Source organism: Arvicola amphibius, chromosome 9 (assembly GCF_903992535.2).
Source record: "Arvicola amphibius chromosome 9, mArvAmp1.2, whole genome shotgun sequence".
Taxonomy (NCBI): Eukaryota; Metazoa; Chordata; class Mammalia; order Rodentia; family Cricetidae; genus Arvicola; species Arvicola amphibius.
Genome location: NC_052055.2, coordinates 31,171,932 through 31,189,728, shown reverse-complemented (window position 1 = coordinate 31,189,728; position 17,797 = coordinate 31,171,932). Strand labels below are relative to the sequence as shown.

Below are 17,797 nucleotides of genomic sequence, written 5' to 3'. Positions count from 1 at the left end.
TTGCGTCTGGCATCTCTCTCAGGAGAGGGACGGCAGTCTGTCTCACTTAGGAGAGGCGTGGCATCTGTCTGAGCCATCTACCTCACTTCCTTCTTCCTGTTCTGTCTACTCCACCCACCTAAGGGCTGGCCAAGGCAGTTTCTTTATTAAAACAGAAGACCCTCCCACATCAGCCAACCATTCAGAGAAATTTGGGAATGAGTCAAAAGATGACTTAATGGGGAGCAGATGAGGAACAGAGCTGGTATGTTGTGACTGGAAAGGCAGGACTGGAGGAGAGTGTGTGGCAGGGCTGATTTGTTTCCAGCTACATAAGTTGTACCTTGTTTCCCTTCTAAATAACAACCACAGCACAGCAGACCTTGGGGAGTGTGCAACTTACTCTCCAAGGAAAGACTCAGGATGGTAGTTGATAAAGATAGATTAAAAAACAAAGAGCCATTAAGCATGCCACTTCACTCATTGCCTGTGGCAACACATTTCCATTTTTTCTGAAAATATAGCTTACATTCTAAGGGCCTGGAACTTTTGCTGGACCTCATAGCCTGACTTAATACACCTTGAGATCACTTAAGATTGCTATCCTGCTGTGCAGTTGTGTGCTTGTTTAACCTGCCTTTAAGAGAACAGTGTAACAGCCTACTCTACTTGCCTTGGATTTCCTGTATGATCAGTTTTTACAACATAAACTAAGACATAGCTGTAATCTTAAATTAGCTACACCTTTCTCTCTGTGTTCCAGAATCAGAGGAGTTCATTTGTGTGTGTGTGCATGTTATGGTAATAAATGTGGGAAACAGCAAATACATTGAAATAAACCATATGAAATGAATATCCATAGTGTTACAAAGCAGCATACAGACATTGCTAATAGCACTAGTTTGTTATCTGGGTCCCATGGGACCAGTTGGGGTCAGTAACTTTATCCCTTGGAACACTCTGTTTAAGATTTCGGTACGTATACCATTCTTACACCAGTAATGCTTTCTGCGAAAAACAAAGCCCTTTGTTAGTGACACACACAGACACAGACAGATTCATGAGACAGCATTCAGGCAGGCGTAGATTCAGATTCAAACAGCAGACAAGGAATGGCAGGAGACACAGGGAGAGTGAAGTGGAGGAGTCAAATACTGGCTCCCCCACTCTTAGATTCCTCTAAGGGGAAGTGATTTTCTTTTCCTTAATGCAACACGAGGCACATTACTGGTGACTCCGCGTTTATTACTAAAGTCTTCAAACTAATGCAGTTGCCCTTGAGTGGCACCCGCAAGACTTCATGGCCAGCATACGTGTCACTGACATTATTGGAGCACTGGCTCTTGTGGGAACAGATCCTGTGTTGCTGTGCCCTGGACTGGGTCATGTCAGCTCCTTGAATAGGCTGATTATGTCATACAGGTCTGGCCTATGGAAATATGGAAGAGTGTTCAGGGACAGCCCATCTTTATTTAACACTTGCCCTTCGGGGTTTGCTGTGAGAACATCATGAAATGCAAGCTTACATACCCAACCCACGCAGACTATAAGAGAAACATGTGTGAATAGTTTATATATGCAGTTAGAAACAGATGATGATGTGGGGGGACATAGCATGAAAATGTGGCTATACACATGAATAACGCAATCAAGTCCTACACTGCAAAATCAATCAGAAATAGAGTATTTTTGTCACCTTTCAAAACATTCTGTGAAATATGTTACCCAAGTTATGGAAGGTGGGAAGAGGTGCCTGACCCTATGAGTAAAGCGGAGTGGGCAGAGGCTAGGATAGGTGTTTAGGGAAAAAGAAATATCACAAATCAGTCTTGGGCATGCAGGCAAGTAATCACAGCTACTTGGAAAGCTAAGTTGGGAGTATGGCAGGTTCAAAATATAGCCAGACTCTGTTCAAAAGCTATATATTGGATATATATATATATGTGTGTGTGTGTGTGTGTGTGTGTGTGTGTGTGTGTGTGTGTGTATCCATATGAATATATGGACCAGTTAACTTGCCTAGTGTGCCTGAGGCTCTGAGTTCCACCGTGTGTATGTGTGTGTGTATGTACATATGATCCAACTCTCACCCTCAGACCCCGACTATCACTGTGATCTCTGTGTGACTAAATGGGACAGCCAGTATCTAAAAGGACATTCTCGCTTGCTCGTGCTGTGATTAGAGGACTCCATACTGTTGACATGTAGATTTGTACTCAGGCTGTTACTTCTCTGATCCCCACATGACACACCCACCTAGAACCATTCACACTGTAAAAGAATGGGCCCTTTTGGCCTGATGCAGTCACCCCCAGTGTCCTGCAGAAGCAGGCCCCTTTGAAACTGCAAAATGAGAGGAGTTCATGAGGGAAGAAAGGCTGCAGAGTGGGGTGGGACATGAAAACAGAGCCCTGCCATGTGTGGATGATCCGGGTGTCTTCCCTTCTAGAACAGTGGCCAGAGATAAGTTTCCAGAATCATCCAGAGACATTATATTTGGATACATGCTTCCTCAAACTCTAAACCTTACACTTCCAAATCCCCATCTGCCAGCAATAGTTGGGTATTTGAAATGTGATGAAGTTGTAAGATTAGAAGCTTTATGAGTGGAATAAGTGTCCTTCTGAGAGGACTCCAAGGGAGGCTCTCTTACCGCTTCTGCCATACACATGCCTAACAAGAAACTCCTCTAGGAACCAGTGGGTGAGCCTCACCAGACAGGGAATCCACTTGTGTCTTGGCCTTGGACCTGCAGCATGCAAGGCTATTGAAACAGTTTACTGTTGTTTTTAAGTTCTCCATCTGGGTGGAGACCCGGGGTGTCTGGGAAAGGAGAATCATGGGATGTCGCAAGGAGTAATGGTTATACCTTTAATTTGCTGTTTCTTTCTGGAAGCAGAAGGTGTTGTTAGCTGTAACAGTTATGCAGGTCCATTGACCAACGGTGATGGTTTTGTCTAGAGTGCTGATGGGACTTTGTCTGATGACACGGTAGCTTGTGATGGTCAGACTCATGACATCAGCCCTTGCTTAGCCTTTTAACGCAATCCGCAATCCAGTTTTTAGTTTTCACACATTCTGAAGAAACCTGGACTGTGTCCAAGATCATCGAGCAAGTCAGTGACTGTATTGAGGCTGGGGGTCTCTGATCCATGCACAGTCATTCTGTCCTTTTCTGAAAGAAATACTGGTATCTAGGATTTCTTGACCCTCAAAACTGTTCTGTATCTAAATCAGCTTGTTTTATATAATGATTTCATTGTAGAGCTTTGTAGAATGGAGCAGCGGGCTGCGTCCCGCCACCCAGCTAGCTTTACCCAAAATAATTACACGGAAACTGTATTCTTTTAAAACACTGCCTGGCCCATTAGTTTCAGCCTCTTATTGGCTAATTAACCCATATTTAGTAATCTGTGTAGCACCACGAGGTGGTCGCTTACCAGGAGAGATCTTAGCCTGCGTCCATCTCGGGAGAGGAGAGGCATGGCGACTGTTTATGGCGACTGCCTGAAGCGTCTCCCCAACTCTGTTTCCTTTCTCCCACAATTCTGTTCTGTCTACTCCGCCTACCTAATTTTCTGTCTTCTTAAAGGGCCAAGGCAGTTTCTTTATTAATCAATGAAAGTAACACATAGGCACTCCTCCATCAGAGCTTTTGAGTAGGAAGATACAAATGACGTTTGTGTTTATGCAATGCAACTTTGTTTGAACCTTTGCTCATCAGTGTCATCTGCTCCTTGCTCCTTGCTCCTTGCTCGTGCTTCCGTGTTAATGTGAATTATGTGGTTCTTGAGTTGGGGGACTATGGCTAAGTTTCTCCTGCTTTGACAAAAATGAAAGGATTTAGGGGGAAGTTAGTTTCTTTGTTTGTATGCCTTCACATATCCTTGGAGGCTGAGGGCAAATACTGAAATCGCCAAAGCTGCTTTGGGAACTGTCTGTGGTGCTGAATGGCACCTAGGAAGAGATTTGGTTTTTCAAGAGTCTTAGAGCCCAGGACTGAAATGGAATAGGGGCAGTCATCCATTTTCCCTCTCCCTTCATCTAACACACAGATGCTTGCTAAATCTCAAGGCCAAGCACTTCAAACGAGAGTTGAGACCCTAAATGGGCGAGGTTAATGTTGGATTGCCAGACTGTATCAGGCAAGGCTAAGTGAGAGACATCTAGACGCTGGTTTACTGGGTCCAGACCTTAACTCAGCCACTTAGCAGCTGCTTGGCAAAGGACCATGACTTCATCATGACTTCAGCTCTGTAACCCTGGCTTTTCTCCACTGTGACTTGGCAAATATAATAATACTAGAACCATATGGGTTTTTGCAAGAATTAAATGAACTAATAACTAAAATAAACGCCTTACATTTGTGAAAAGAACTTTTGCGTTATGTATAATTACTCTTACACCAGCAGTATTCTGTTTTTAATACCAAATGACATCTTTTGCACCCTCATCACGAATAATTTCTTATCCCCAGGGGCTGGCAGCTGCAGAAAGTCAGAACTCCCCTGTGTTCTTCCCTCAAGGAGGAGTTCTGCAGCATCTAAGACCATAGACATCTGAGGGAGTATTCACTGACAGTATCTCCCAGGTGCCAGTGTGGAGGTCCAGTCCTTTCTCCAGTTCACCTAAAATAATTCACATGGCATCTAAGGGTAAATAGCAGCATCAAGAGTTTACAAGCACTTACTACCTCTCAGGAGTCTGGCACTGCTGTTTCGTTTAACTTTTGAGCTGGACATTCTTGTCCTCACCTTACAGTAGGTCTGGGATCTGGTGGCTTTATCAATGTATGTGGTCATGGTTGGATTTGATAGCAGGTTGCCTGACTGTATAGTCTGAATTTGTCTACGCTGAGAAGTGGTTCTCACACTTGAGCCAGCAAATGAACAACCTGGGGGATCTGTTAAATTAACTAGGCATATCCTGGAGTGTCTCATTCCTTAAAACTGTGTGGATGAGGGAACGTGGCTGCCTAAAAAGGTTCCAGGCAGTGCTGCTAGTGCTGGTCCAGGATCCTCTCACTTTGAGGGTCACTGTCTAGAACATTCCTAATACTTTCTTCGGAGGGTTGGCTTGTCATCCTTGCTGTACAGTTTCTCCAGCTGAGGACACTTAGAAATGAGCCATGGCATCATCTCTTCAGGTGAGCAAGAGACATCTGTAGTCCAGTAATTACATCTGGCTAATAAAGTATGGAAAATCCCCCCAAGGCTCTGGATACTGGCAAGAGGGCGTCAGTGTATGAGTAATGTCCTGCTAGATGTTGTCTTTTGTGGCACTCCCAATGGAATCCTGGAGACAGTCACATGGGACAGAGGAGTCAAGAGTCTGAACTTGGAATCAAAACTACAATTTTGAGTCAGAATTCCAGGCATGGAATATACTCCTCCCAGCAGCCTTGGTAGTCTTCTTGTAATGTATGTATGTGCAGTATCTATTTGAATTTTTTCTGACAGACCAAGTAATGATTTCCTTTTCATAACTGAAATGTGCAGGCTTAGAAAGCCACTTAAAATGACAGCAGCACCATGCTTGGTTTGAAGTTTCCTGTCTTGAAAGCATTTCCTGGCCACCCTTGGGCTAGAAGCAGGGTTCCTCCTTGTATCATGCCGTCTGCAGTCGATGAAGTCAAGACACAGGAGGAAATATATTTTTGTTTAATACTGATGCTACAACCAAAGACCAGGGATGGGGTAAATTTTAATTTACTCTTTGAAAGTTTTATACATGTATATAGTGTATGTAGATCATATCCGCTCCTCCTAGAAACCTATCATATCTCCTTCCCACGTTCGTTCATCCATCCATCCATGCATTCATTTCATTTTAACCCACAGAGTCCAGTTAGTGCTACCTATATAAATAGTTAGTGTTACCAATGCATATGTAGATCTGGCATCATCCACTGGGGCATGGGGAACCTACCAATGGCTGCAGTTCAGAAAAAGGTGATTCTCCCTCTCACAGCATCTTTCAACCTCAAGTAGATAATTTTTACATAGCAGAAATGAATTGGTCACTGTTTAAAGACTAGGAAGTCTGAGATGGCAATGCCTGCTGTCTGTGTCAACCAAAGGATGTGTGCTTTATAAATGGCAGCTTATGGCTCTGTCCTGACATGGCAGTAAAGATCAATAAACTCCCCTGAGCCTCTTTTGTGAGGCTACTAATCCCATTTTCTAAGGGTCCTGACTCTGGATACTACTGCATGGGGATTAGGTTTCAGGACACAGACATTCAGACTTTGGGAAGAAATGTTACTCTGCTAAGTTAAGAACCACGAAGGGTACATGGAAGTTCAGACCTCTCTCTTCCTTTCTTTTCCTACCTGCCTTCTCTGGCTTATCTTTTGACACCTCATTGTGGACATTCAGCAAATTTCCTTTGAACATCTTCTTCCCATGCTGACCTTACCAATTTCAGGGTGGCTATCTACTCTTTACTGGCTAACTTTGTGGTTGTGGAGGGTATAATTTTTTTTTAAATTTTTGCATCAGGGTCTCATTGTATCATCCAGTCTAACTCTCTCAGTTTTCTTGCCTTCCCATTCTTAGAGTGTCAGCTTGTTAAATGTGGGGAAGGGCATATTGTTAGCTTTTAACAGGGTAGATAGATAGATGATAGATAGATAGATAGATAGATGATAGATAGATAGATAGGTGATAGATGATAGATCGATGATAGATGATAGAGAGAGAGAGAGAGAGAGAGAGAGAGAGATAGATCGATCTTGTGATTCTGGTGATCAGGCCCAAGCACTTCCACATGTCAGGCAAGTGTTTTACCGCTGAGCTATACCCCAACTTCTTTTTTTTTTTTTGGTTTTTCGAGGCAGAGTTTCTCTGTGGCTTTTGGAGCCTGTCCTGGAACTAACTCTTGTAGACCAGGCTGGCCTCGAACTCACAGAGATCCGTCTGCCTCTGCCTCCCGAGTGCTGGGATTAAAGGCGTGCGCCACCACCGCCCGGCTATACCCCAACTTCTATAATATTTTGTATTATATGATATGTGCACACTCATTTCATTTCACATCTGAAAGCAGCATAAAATGCATCTTACAAATAATGAAACTGGAGCTGAGAGACGTTCAGTGGGATAGAACCAGGCTGCTGCAGATTGTGACTTTCTCTTCTCAAAGACCCTCACAGTAGCTGGAGGTGAAACTGGGGAACATTTCAGAAGGCATACTGTGGTGGGAAGGCAGTAAGTATTCTGTGGTGTCGGATTAGGGGGCCCTAGAACATGTAAGATGTATTTGGGCCAGTTTGACTCTCCATGTAATGGAGAATTTGGGTGTCTTGACAATCTCAGGGTGGAAACTGATCACGCTAGGTCAGTTTTCTTTTCTTTTTTTTTTTTGTTTTTTTTTTTTGTTTTTGTTTTTTTTTTTTTTTTTGAGACAGGGTTTCTCTGCCGCTTTAGAGCCTGTCCTGGAGCTAGCTCTTGTAGACCAGGCTGGTCTCGAACTCACAGAGATCCGCCTGCCTCTGCCTCCCGAGTTAGGTCAGTTTTCTGACTTGGTTATCTGAATGATACAAACATAATACAACATTGCCCCTCCCAACCTACAGGCCCCTCCCACATCACATCCAACCTCTCAGCCCAGCCAGAACCTGCACAACCTGCACCAGAGTCTAGCCTGAAAGAGACCATTGCAGTAAACTGATCAAATGCAGAGGCATGATTTAGTGGCACCCAATCCCAAAGGATACATCTACAACACAACCTCTGCGCCTAAGGCGCAAGGGATTGCCAAGGAAGAGAGGATGGAAAGATTCTAAGAGCCAAAAGCATAGGGAGTTTACCATGAGATGGTATCTTCTGGACATGGCAGAGAAGCTGAACCCACAAAGTCTGATCAACGTGGCTGCCTAAGCAAGGTCTAAACAAAGACAATACTACTAAATGTGCTAACATGGAAGGGAGAAATCTTATGCAGGGGTCCAACCCTACATAAAGAACCACAGGCAGCTAAGGGATGCTGAGAGTGGGAGAAATTGTCTTCCCCAGAGATGAGCATCCTAATTGGTCAGTCCTGAAATCATATATATATATATATGTATATATATATGTATATATACATATATACGTGAATATATATACACATATATACATATATACATATATATGTGTACACACACACACACACACACATATATATATAGTACAGATTGGGCGGGTGTTAGGAACACATACACACAAATACATATACACTCATTTATGTAACAAAGAAACAGAGGCCATAAATTTGAGTAAGATCAAGGAGAGTGAAGTGGCATTCATGGGACAGGTTGGCTAAAGGAAAGGCAAAAGTAAAAATGATATATTTTAATTTGAAAAAATAAAAATTTATAACACACATTTATATTTGAATGAGAGAGGAAGGGGAGAGTGGGGGGAATTGTTATATGTTCTGACTTAGAAAATAATTTTCCAATATTAATTATTGGAAAATAATTTCCACGCTTGTATTAAATCATTACAGGATCACTTCTGTTAGACAGTTAACTAAAACTGAGCTGCCAAGTTGTCCATGGTCTTGGACAGGCCAGCTTCTCAAGTGAGGTGTAGAGTCCCCAAAGATGCATACTGTATCTATGTACGTACATACATACTCTAGACCTGTCCCTAGACTGCCTTAGGCCATCAAGACTGAGAGATGTGGGAGACTTTAAAGCTTCAGTGTGCCAGTCCTTGAGACCATTCTCTTTCCTCTACATGGGACTGTTCACCGTGCTCGGGTGGACCATATGACCAAGATTCATTTTGGAACAAGGGTCCATCACAATCTTCCCTTAAAAGCCAAAGGCTTGATGTCCAAAGAACATCCGCAGAGCCCTGGTGCCTTGTCAGGAACTGGTGCCATGTCCTCTTGTTTCTTGTCTCAGAGTTCCCAGATAATGTCTGAGACAAACTCCAAAGGCCTCCCCTGGGTGTCCCTGCGATTGAACCAACAAGCTACAAAAGAGACAACTGTGAGGACAGGCAAAGGTTCTGGAACTCTCCGGAGTTCTCCTGGGTGGTGTCACAGCTCACACCCATGACTCCCTTTATTAGACCACCCCCCCCACGGGCCAATTGTGCCCTGCTGTGCCCTCACTTTCATTCCCAAGGCAGGAGCTCCTCTGATACCACTTGCCTGCCTTCAGCTGCAGGATATCCAAACCTATAGGAGCCGGAAGACAGACAGGCCTTTCCAACAACACGCTATTTCAAGTGGGTAACCAGTGTGTCGGGAGAAGCCTGCCCTCCGTGCCTAGATAGACCTCGTTCTGAGGGAAGCACTCTGCAGGGGGTGGGGGATTCCTCAGAGGAGGTACTTACCTTTTTGTGATGTTTCTCTTTTGGAGGACTTTGGACTTAACTTTTTAGGATAGATGGATATAAAGTTAAGGAGGCTGAGGTACCTCTGATGGATGAGCAGTGAAGGAAGGGATCTAAGACATGGGCCTCGGAGAGAGGTTAGAGCATACGGGATTTTATCTTTCCCTATATGTGGCCTCCATTTCAGCCTCATGGACCTGTGCCAATGTTCTAGCTCCCACAATGTCAAGAGATTGCACTATTTCCAGCACATGGGATTTGCTGAGGCTGAAGGAGGAGAGCATGGTCCCTGGAGAGGGGAACAGTGATGGCTTACTCGGGCATCAACTCCCCCAATCAGTCTCCTCTTGCCAGGTGGGCTCCCGGGTGGGCCTGCGAGACCACTCTCGCAGTGATGCTGTGATGGCAGTGTTTGGTTTATATGTGAAACATCACTGGACCAATGTGTCCAGATGCAGTAGCATAGTCAAGAGGCATTCTCTGGGGCTCCCAGTCAAGCTTTCTACTATAAAAACTGTGGCCCTGGGCCAAGTACTTCACCTTCCTGTGCTTTCATTTCGAGGGCTAAGTAAAGTGCGGAGAAATGTTGACTGTGGGGATGAGTTCCACTCAGATGACCCCAGACCACCTCGTGCTAGGGTCATGGTAAACATGCAATGTTGACGAACCCAGGGTGGCAGGCGCCTTCGTTGTTTCTTTAATAAATCGGAATTGTATGGCTCTACTTTCGCTGTTGGCTCTTCCCTGACAGACCTAGTAATGACAGTAATTAATGCATCCAGCCAATGTCCAGACTCTTCAGGACTCACCTCTACCTGAAATCATTAGCCCTTCCTATCCCGGGAGAACCAAATAAGCTGATTTCTTCCCAGTTTGCTGATGGATAAATGGAAGCCACGGACACCTTGCCATGGTGGCATTCCCCAGGGGAGATGGTTGTGACAGTCTGATCCCAAAAGACCCCATAGAGACCCCCGTGCCCTAGAAAATGACTGACCACAGAAACCCTTGTTCACTCAGAGCAATTCTTCCTCTTGGGAAACTTCCCCAGTTAGACATGTGCCTCGTTATACTCGGGTAAGGATGGACAAATGGACCCGGAGACCAATGGGATGTCTCTCCTTTCCCCAAACCCCAGATAGATAGGAGTTGCTGACCAAATCCTGTGTTAGCTTCCTCTTTTTGTTCTGTGCATGTGGTTGACCCTCGAACTCTTCCGAGTCCATGGTAAAAGAAAAGGAGGCCACAGTGGCCTGGCCATAGTTACTGTTTTCCAGCAAACTCCTCTGTGCACTCTGTATATGACTGAGGTTTATTCTCCAGGTTCCCACGACCTGTTGCCCACCTCCCATGGGGCTCTGGGTCACTGCTGTCTCTTCATACAGGCAAAGATGGCATGGAGAACTGTGGACAACAGAGCATATTTGAAGCTACAGGAACACTCATGGTTTTCCAGCCCCTCCCCCTGTCTGGTGCTTTCTCCCCCACTGCTGTCTTTATCCTATGCCAATGGGTGTTCTCTTTCTCTCCTTTTAGGGATCCCTGGGCCCACCTGGGCCACCCGGCAGAGATGGCAGTAAAGGCGTGAGAGTAAGCTCTGTTTTTCCACTTGAGGTCTTCACCACTGGTGGTTGGCTCACTTGTGATGAGTTCTGGGCTGTGGGGAATGGACACCCCAGGCATCTGGCAGCCACTATGGGGTGCCTGGGGCCTGTATCGTGCTGACTATGACCATGTGACGATTTTTCTCAGGGGGAACCAGGAGAGCTGGGAGAGCCGGGACTGCCCGGAGAGGTGGGCATGCGGGTAAGTATTGCTGGAGCTGCTTATGTTCTCAGGGTACAGACAGTTCTCAGGGGTGCAAACCAGCTGCTTTAGCTTTTGATGAGGTGCTTGGATCGGTTTCTGCCTCTTTCTCATGTAACTTCATACATGTGGATATATGTCTACACATGTATAATTCCTCATGCATTCTTACAGAAACTGGCTATACAGTTGAAAATTTATTATTCTCTATAGCAATAGAGACTTTCCACATCAGTCCAGGTAGAGCTTGCGCATCCTCTTCCATTGGTGCCTGGCAGCCAGTGATTTGGATGCCATGGTAATGTACATAGCATTTACGTACTTACAGCTCCGGGCATCCTTTTCTATTTTTATTTTTTTGTTTTCAGCTAAAATCAGTGAAACACTAAAGCATGTAGGTGTGTGTGTGCGTGTGTGTGTGTGTGTTGTGTATGGTGTATGTGTGGGGGCAGAGTGTGGGAGTGGTATGTGTATTGCACTTTTGTTATAAAAGTTGGGATAGCTTTGACAGAAGAAATGCTCAATTCTTTTATTCTAGTAGATTTCTCATAGATAACGTACGAATGCGTTGTCCTCAGACCGCAGAAGTTTCTGCTTAACCAGGCTGTGCTCAGAATTCTGGTAGATCCTTACACAGGACTTGCCCAGGCTGCACAAATCATGTGGCTCCCTGAAAACTTCAGCCACAGCAATCAGCTGCACAGATTCAGAAGCCGCCCACCTATCTGGGTCAGACCATGAGAAAGAAGGCTGAGGGACCTGGGGCAAATGGCAGTGATACTGTTACAAATAGACTCCCGATGGCTCCGAGGCCATGCCATTGGCCTTTCCTTGAAGTTCAGCATGCCTTCCTGTGATTGTGGCTTCACCATGCATCGGGTGGGAGGAAGAACCGTGGGTGTTCTGACCAGGCATGAGGGCGGGGAGTATCTACCGGGCACCACGGTACAGGCAGTGTGGGTAGCACACGTGACATAAGAAGCAGTGTATCCTTCTAAAAAGAACCTTGGCTGAGAAGCTCTTGCCCTTTTTTCATTCCATCTTTCCTTTGTGGACTCTTCTGCAGGGCCCTCAGGGACCCCCTGGACTGCCAGGACCTTCTGGGCACGTTGGAGCTCCTGTAAGTAAATGGTGGGGCAGGGAGGTGGCTCTGTCCCTCTGTACAGCTGTCGGCCTCTGGCTCTCCAGCCCGCCTTTCACCTCAGTGTATACAGTTATCACCTGTTGGGTGTTAAGGACAACTTAGGTTCTCTTAGAGTAGAAATTCTTAAATGCTGTGAGACTCATGAGTCACCAAGGGGAACAAGTTTAAATGCACATTCTTGGGGCCCCTTTCCTACTGAAGCAGGGCAGAACCTGGGAGCAGGACGCTTGGTGTCAGCCATTTCCACCCACATACACGGTGCAGAGTCATCTACTCCGTAAGGAGGGTGGAGTCTTCCCTTCGTCAGGTGAGCTGGGTTCCATAGCTTTGAGGACTGGCCAGGGAAACAATTCCAGGGGCACATCTGGAAGTGTGTGGGTTCAAGATCCAGGTTGAGGCAGGAATTCGGGCTTCCCAGTGGTTGTAGCTGGGTGACACAGGACCTTCTCTGCCACCTTGTCATGGACATGGGTGTGAGCTGAAGTTTTTCCGGGGGCCTCCAGGGGGTGAGCACTGGGAGGCCACATTGTGAGGTGTCATTGCTTTTTTCCCCCCAGGGTCTCCAAGGAGAACGAGGTGAAAGGGGGACTCCAGGAGAAAAGGTATTTAGTGTCCGTACTGGCCAATTAATGCCTATTCCACAGAAAAGAGAAAGAATGCTGGGGGCTCTTCACTGTGTGTGTGTGTATGTGTGTGCGTGTGTTTGTGTGTGCACATGTGTGTGGCAGGTGTGCATGTGCTAGCTCATTTTGTGTCATGGAAATAATCTGTACAGACAGGCAAAAGTTTGGTGCTGTGACCTTCCGTTATCTTGCCCAAGAAGAGGTAAAACTTTCCAAGCCAAAGTTCCCTGGATTGGAGCTCAGAAGGCCTAGTTGGTGTCAGGGACTCACATCTTACATGGAACCTTATATAGTTTCTTAGTTCTCATTTGCTTCTTTAATCTGTGCAATGCCATGTATGTTCAGCATTCCTCTGGAAGCCAAGGACTAAAAAACCTGCCCCCCACCTCACTGCCTTCTTCCCTAGTTCATACTTAGCTTCTAAAGACTCAGATGAAGTCCAGTTCTTCTTAGAGCTGGGACTTGTCCCGTGCCCTCAGGCAGGCCCTGACCCCCAGGCAGGCCGCACCCCATTATCTTTTCCTGTAGCACATGTTTCTTCAGTCTTGAGTGGGATGTTTTCATTAAGTAATTTAACTTTATTTCAGTTCACTTGGAATGTAGTGAAAATTACTTTCCAGTCTCCCCATCAACAGCAGCATCAACAGCCTAGATGCTGATAGAATCCTGTAGACTTCCTTATGTGTACCTAGTTCATTTCACACAGTCACATAAGGTATCCTGGTCTGTGACCTATAATTCCTCTTTGCCTTTGCTGTAGGACAGCTAGGGGTGTTTAGAAAGATTTATTTTATTTTATGAGTGCCTTCTTATTTGTATGTAATGCACTGTGTGCATGCGCAGTGCCCATAGAATTCAGAAAAGGGTTCCACTTCTTTGAACTAGAGTTTCAGAAGGTTGTGAACTATCATGTAGGTGCTGGGGAAGCAAACTTGGGTCCTCTGCAGGAGCAGCCAGCATCCTTAACTGCTGAGTTCTCCCTCAAGCCCTAGGCTATTACCTTTTGTGTGTCATTTTTATATTTTCCACTTTACCAAACATGTTCATCAGCTGGGGGAGTTTCCTGGAAGAATCTTTAGAGACTTTTATGTCTCTGAATATCCATTTTCCTAACTGGTGAACATGTTGAATTGGGCCCCTCTCCAATTCTTTTGGCTGATGTGCACTTAAAATAGCTTGTGTTCTTAGGACCCGCTTGGATTTCTTACATCAGCAGGAAGGAAGTTTCCATCTTCTCCTGAGACAGGTCCTTCCAGCTGCTGGGCCTCATCTCAGCATGCAGTGTCTGAGAATCCTCCTCCACTCTGTCACTGTGGTGTGGTCTCCTTCAGGTGTCTCAGGGATAGAACTGGAGTCTCTCTAGGACTAGAAGGTCCCTGTGTTTGAGGGACTGAGAAGCCCATGTGGATTGTTCAGGCTGCTGGGTATGGCATGGTGAGCAAACTGTAAGATATATCTACAAAGGTGCAGAGAGGAACAAACCCGCTAATGGTACCAATGACCGTGCGTTGTGAGCCCTGGTGCTACCCGGAAGGCCATGTCCAGACCGTTGTAGGTGACTGTCAGCACTGAGCGTCTGAGACGCTGCAGGTGTTCTGCACTGGCGGGACAGCTCAGGGTGAGGTAGACGTAGTGAAATGACAAGTGTCCCTGCATTGGAACCAGATAACCTGGGCTGAGCCCGAGACCTTGGATGAGGTTTTAAGTTCTCAGCCCTCAAGCCCTAGTTTGTCCTTCAGGGATAACCCTCCCTTTCTCAGGAAATGGCTCTGAGGTCAAAAGAATCATGAAAGAAAGATAACACAGGAGCTGACATGTGCAAGATGTGCTCCTTACATGTTTGAGGGGTCTGGTGGTTTATGGGACTGAAACCAAGGCCGGTCAGGTGAGGGAAGGTACTCCTGTGTTTTGTGTTTTCAACCTGATACTCTCATATGAAGTTATTGTCAGTCAGTCACCCACTCCCAAGACCAAGGACTTTGGTCTTTAGAGTTGACATGCTATCTGCTGGGTCTCACTGTAGCAAGTGTTTCTCCTCTGTGGGCATCCCTGGTACATCAGACATATAGAAGTACATCCCTTGGTTCATTGGGCCAACATTTATAGGAAAACTACCCAGAATCTTGAGATCTCAAGCATCAGCTGCTGAAGGACTCTCAGAGTTTGCCCTCAAGAATCTCTAGGTTGGGTTACCTTTAGAACTTGATTGATCTTAGAACCTAGAGGGGGACAGAGTTCCCTGGGAGAGGTATGATTGGCTTAAGGTGCCTAAAGGGTGTGGACAGAGTATGCAACTCTTAGTTCTCAGGACTCCCGTCTTCCCCCTCGATGGAGACTGAGCTTCTCCTTAGAGTACAGGATGAGGGCACAATGTCCCCTGCTGGGGGAGTTTGATACCTTGGTCAAGTGGCAGTGGATGTGGAGACAGTGTGGTAAGAATACAGCAAACAGATGGTCTCTGTACTTCCGGAAGGACTGCTAGATGCTGTCTTAGTTGTTGGGCATCACACATGTGTCGGATCATTAAGCCGAGTCAGCCAGGACTCAGAGTGGCCAAGTCCATTCTGCTACAAATAGAATGATTGTACTCTTTGCTATTAGACATTGAGAATGGGGGCCAATGGACTCCTTGAGGGTTCATGGACTTTGCAGACTGGATTATGACTGGGAATGTCACATCTCTGGGAAACCATCTAACCAGCTTGTTCCATCTGGTTTTTGAGGCTGGGTTTCCTTCACTGTACATGGGGATGGTTCATTGTTCATTTCCATCATGCCTAAGTGGGCTGGTTCTCGCTTCAGCAGATGATCAAACATCGTTCCCACTGAGTAAAGGATATGGGGAGAAGAGACCTGAGAGGCTTGTCCCTATCTGCCTTGTACCACTGTAGCTTTGTCTACAAAGTTCAGACTCAAGAAAGACAGGAGCCAGTTAAAAAATTAAGAAGCACAAAAACCCGTGAAGACCTTTATAACAGTTTAAGTTTGCAGTTTTGTGCTGGACTGAACTCAGAATTACCCTCCTGCCTGTGGTCCCTGGCAGCAGGTTGGGCATTTCAGTTTGTGGTTTCAGTTGTGGTCCCTGCATTATTTCATTTTCATGGTTCATTATCTGAACATAAGGAGGGAGCGAAGTCTAGAGATGGAAACAGTTGAGGTACAGACCCAGGATTAGAACCCAGAGCTCCAGGTTCCTCCCCTCTCCCACTTTATTTTAGGATTTTCTCTCCCATACATCTCCCTTCTGTGTGGCCCCTGTGACCTATCTTCTACTGCTCTCACTCTACACAGTGGAATCTCCATTTTCCTTAACCGACATTTCATGTATCCATCCTACCAGACAATCATTGTTTGAATCTTTTCAGATATATTAGAACTATTGGTTTTCAGAGAAATTGCTTCCTTTCCTTTTGTGGGTGGGGAAACAGAGTCACAGAGGGACTTAGTGTTCTATGTGAGTTCACATAGTATTGGAGAATGGGAAGGAGGGCTTGGGTCTGCCGGTAGGCTCTCCACAGCCTCCTTTCTCTGTCTGTCTGTCTCTGTCTGTCTGTCTCTGTCTGTCTCTGTCTGTCTGTCTCTCTTTCTCTCTCTGCTTCTGTTTTTTTCTTCATCTGTTTGTCATTTTCTCAGTCCCTTGATAACTCCTATTTGTCTGTTTTGTCTTTCTATCCATCTCTCTCCTTCCCTCCCTCCCTCACTCCCTTTCCTATATCTAGCCTGGCTTTCTGTCTCAGTCTCTGTTCTGTTCTTGTGCCTCCCCACGTTGTTTCTCTCTCTCCTGTCCTTGTCTCTTTTCCTGTATTTCTCTCACCCTATGTCTTATATCTACCTGTGTATGTTCTGTGTGTCTCTGTCTCTTCAGTCCCACCTTCCTCTTTCTCTCTGTGACTCCCCCCACCCCAAGCTCTCTTGCCATTGTCCCTTTCTTGCTGCCTCTGTTCTCCCCCATTTCTTGCTTGTCTTTGACTTGCTCTCTGCCTCGCTGCCTGGCTGTCTTCTCTCACTTCTGTCAGCCCCCTCCCTGCTCCCCTCATCTGGGCTCTCATGCGCTCCTGCTCCTCTCTGATGAATGCTCATCTGTCTGCGTTCCTATTTGCTGCCTGGTGCATCTGTTGTTGAGACACGGTGCAGACTATTGAGCTGACACGGTCCATATGTCCAGCCAGGTCTGCTTCATCTTCGCTCTGTCCCTGTTTGAGCTACATCTGGGAGATCTCTGGGCTCTGGACTTTATTCAATTAGGGCTTCAGGTGTGAAGACACAAGAAATGGAGCACCAGGGCATAAGCAGAGCCTTCTGCTTTGAGGCAGAACTTGTAGATTCGTGCCTGGTCATCAGTCCCACCTTAGCTCTGAACTCTGGGAAGGGCCCAAGTGCCAGGTGACATTTTGCAAGGAGAGCATTCTGCATTGGAAATCAGGAGTTCCTGCTATTTTTCATGGTTCCACCACGTGATTGCATCCCCATGGCTTTGGACGCAGGCCCTGGCTAGAGAAGAGGAGTGAGGTACCATGGACACTGAGACTCTTAGAATTCACTAGGCCTAGGCATCCAAATGGAGCCTGGCATGTTGCCCCGAGGACCCAACACAGGCCATGGAGTAGTAGAAATAGGCTGAGGATTTTGCAAAGGCCAAGATGCCCCAAGGTTGTTTCCACCTCCACATACTCAGCTTGATCACGTAGCTTCTTAACTCTGAGCCTTGGTTTTTTTTCATGTGCCTGTGCTCAAGCTGGCCAACATCCCAAGGGATAGGAAGGAGCTAATGTATCATAACAGGTGTGGAACCTGTGGGCAGAGAAAAGACATACAGACATCACTTCTCCCCATGGCCCAAGCCTCCTGTGGTGAGGGGGTTTTCGAAAAGAATCACCACATAGTCCTTTCCAGTAGAAATCAACATTCAAGACATACAA

At 46.0% G+C, this 17,797-nt stretch overlaps 1 protein-coding gene across 1 annotated transcript in view; it reads left to right on the top strand.

The window, feature by feature from the left end:
* Col22a1 (collagen type XXII alpha 1 chain) overlaps nt 1-17,797 on the top strand; it is a 223,730-nt gene that overhangs the window by 58,497 nt on the left and 147,436 nt on the right. Inside the window, exons 12-15 of the mRNA XM_038343103.1 lie at nt 10,842-10,895; nt 11,058-11,111; nt 12,178-12,231; nt 12,813-12,857. Of these exons, the coding sequence (XP_038199031.1) occupies nt 10,842-10,895; nt 11,058-11,111; nt 12,178-12,231; nt 12,813-12,857 (207 nt within the window). The remainder of the gene's footprint in view (nt 1-10,841; nt 10,896-11,057; nt 11,112-12,177; nt 12,232-12,812; nt 12,858-17,797) is intronic.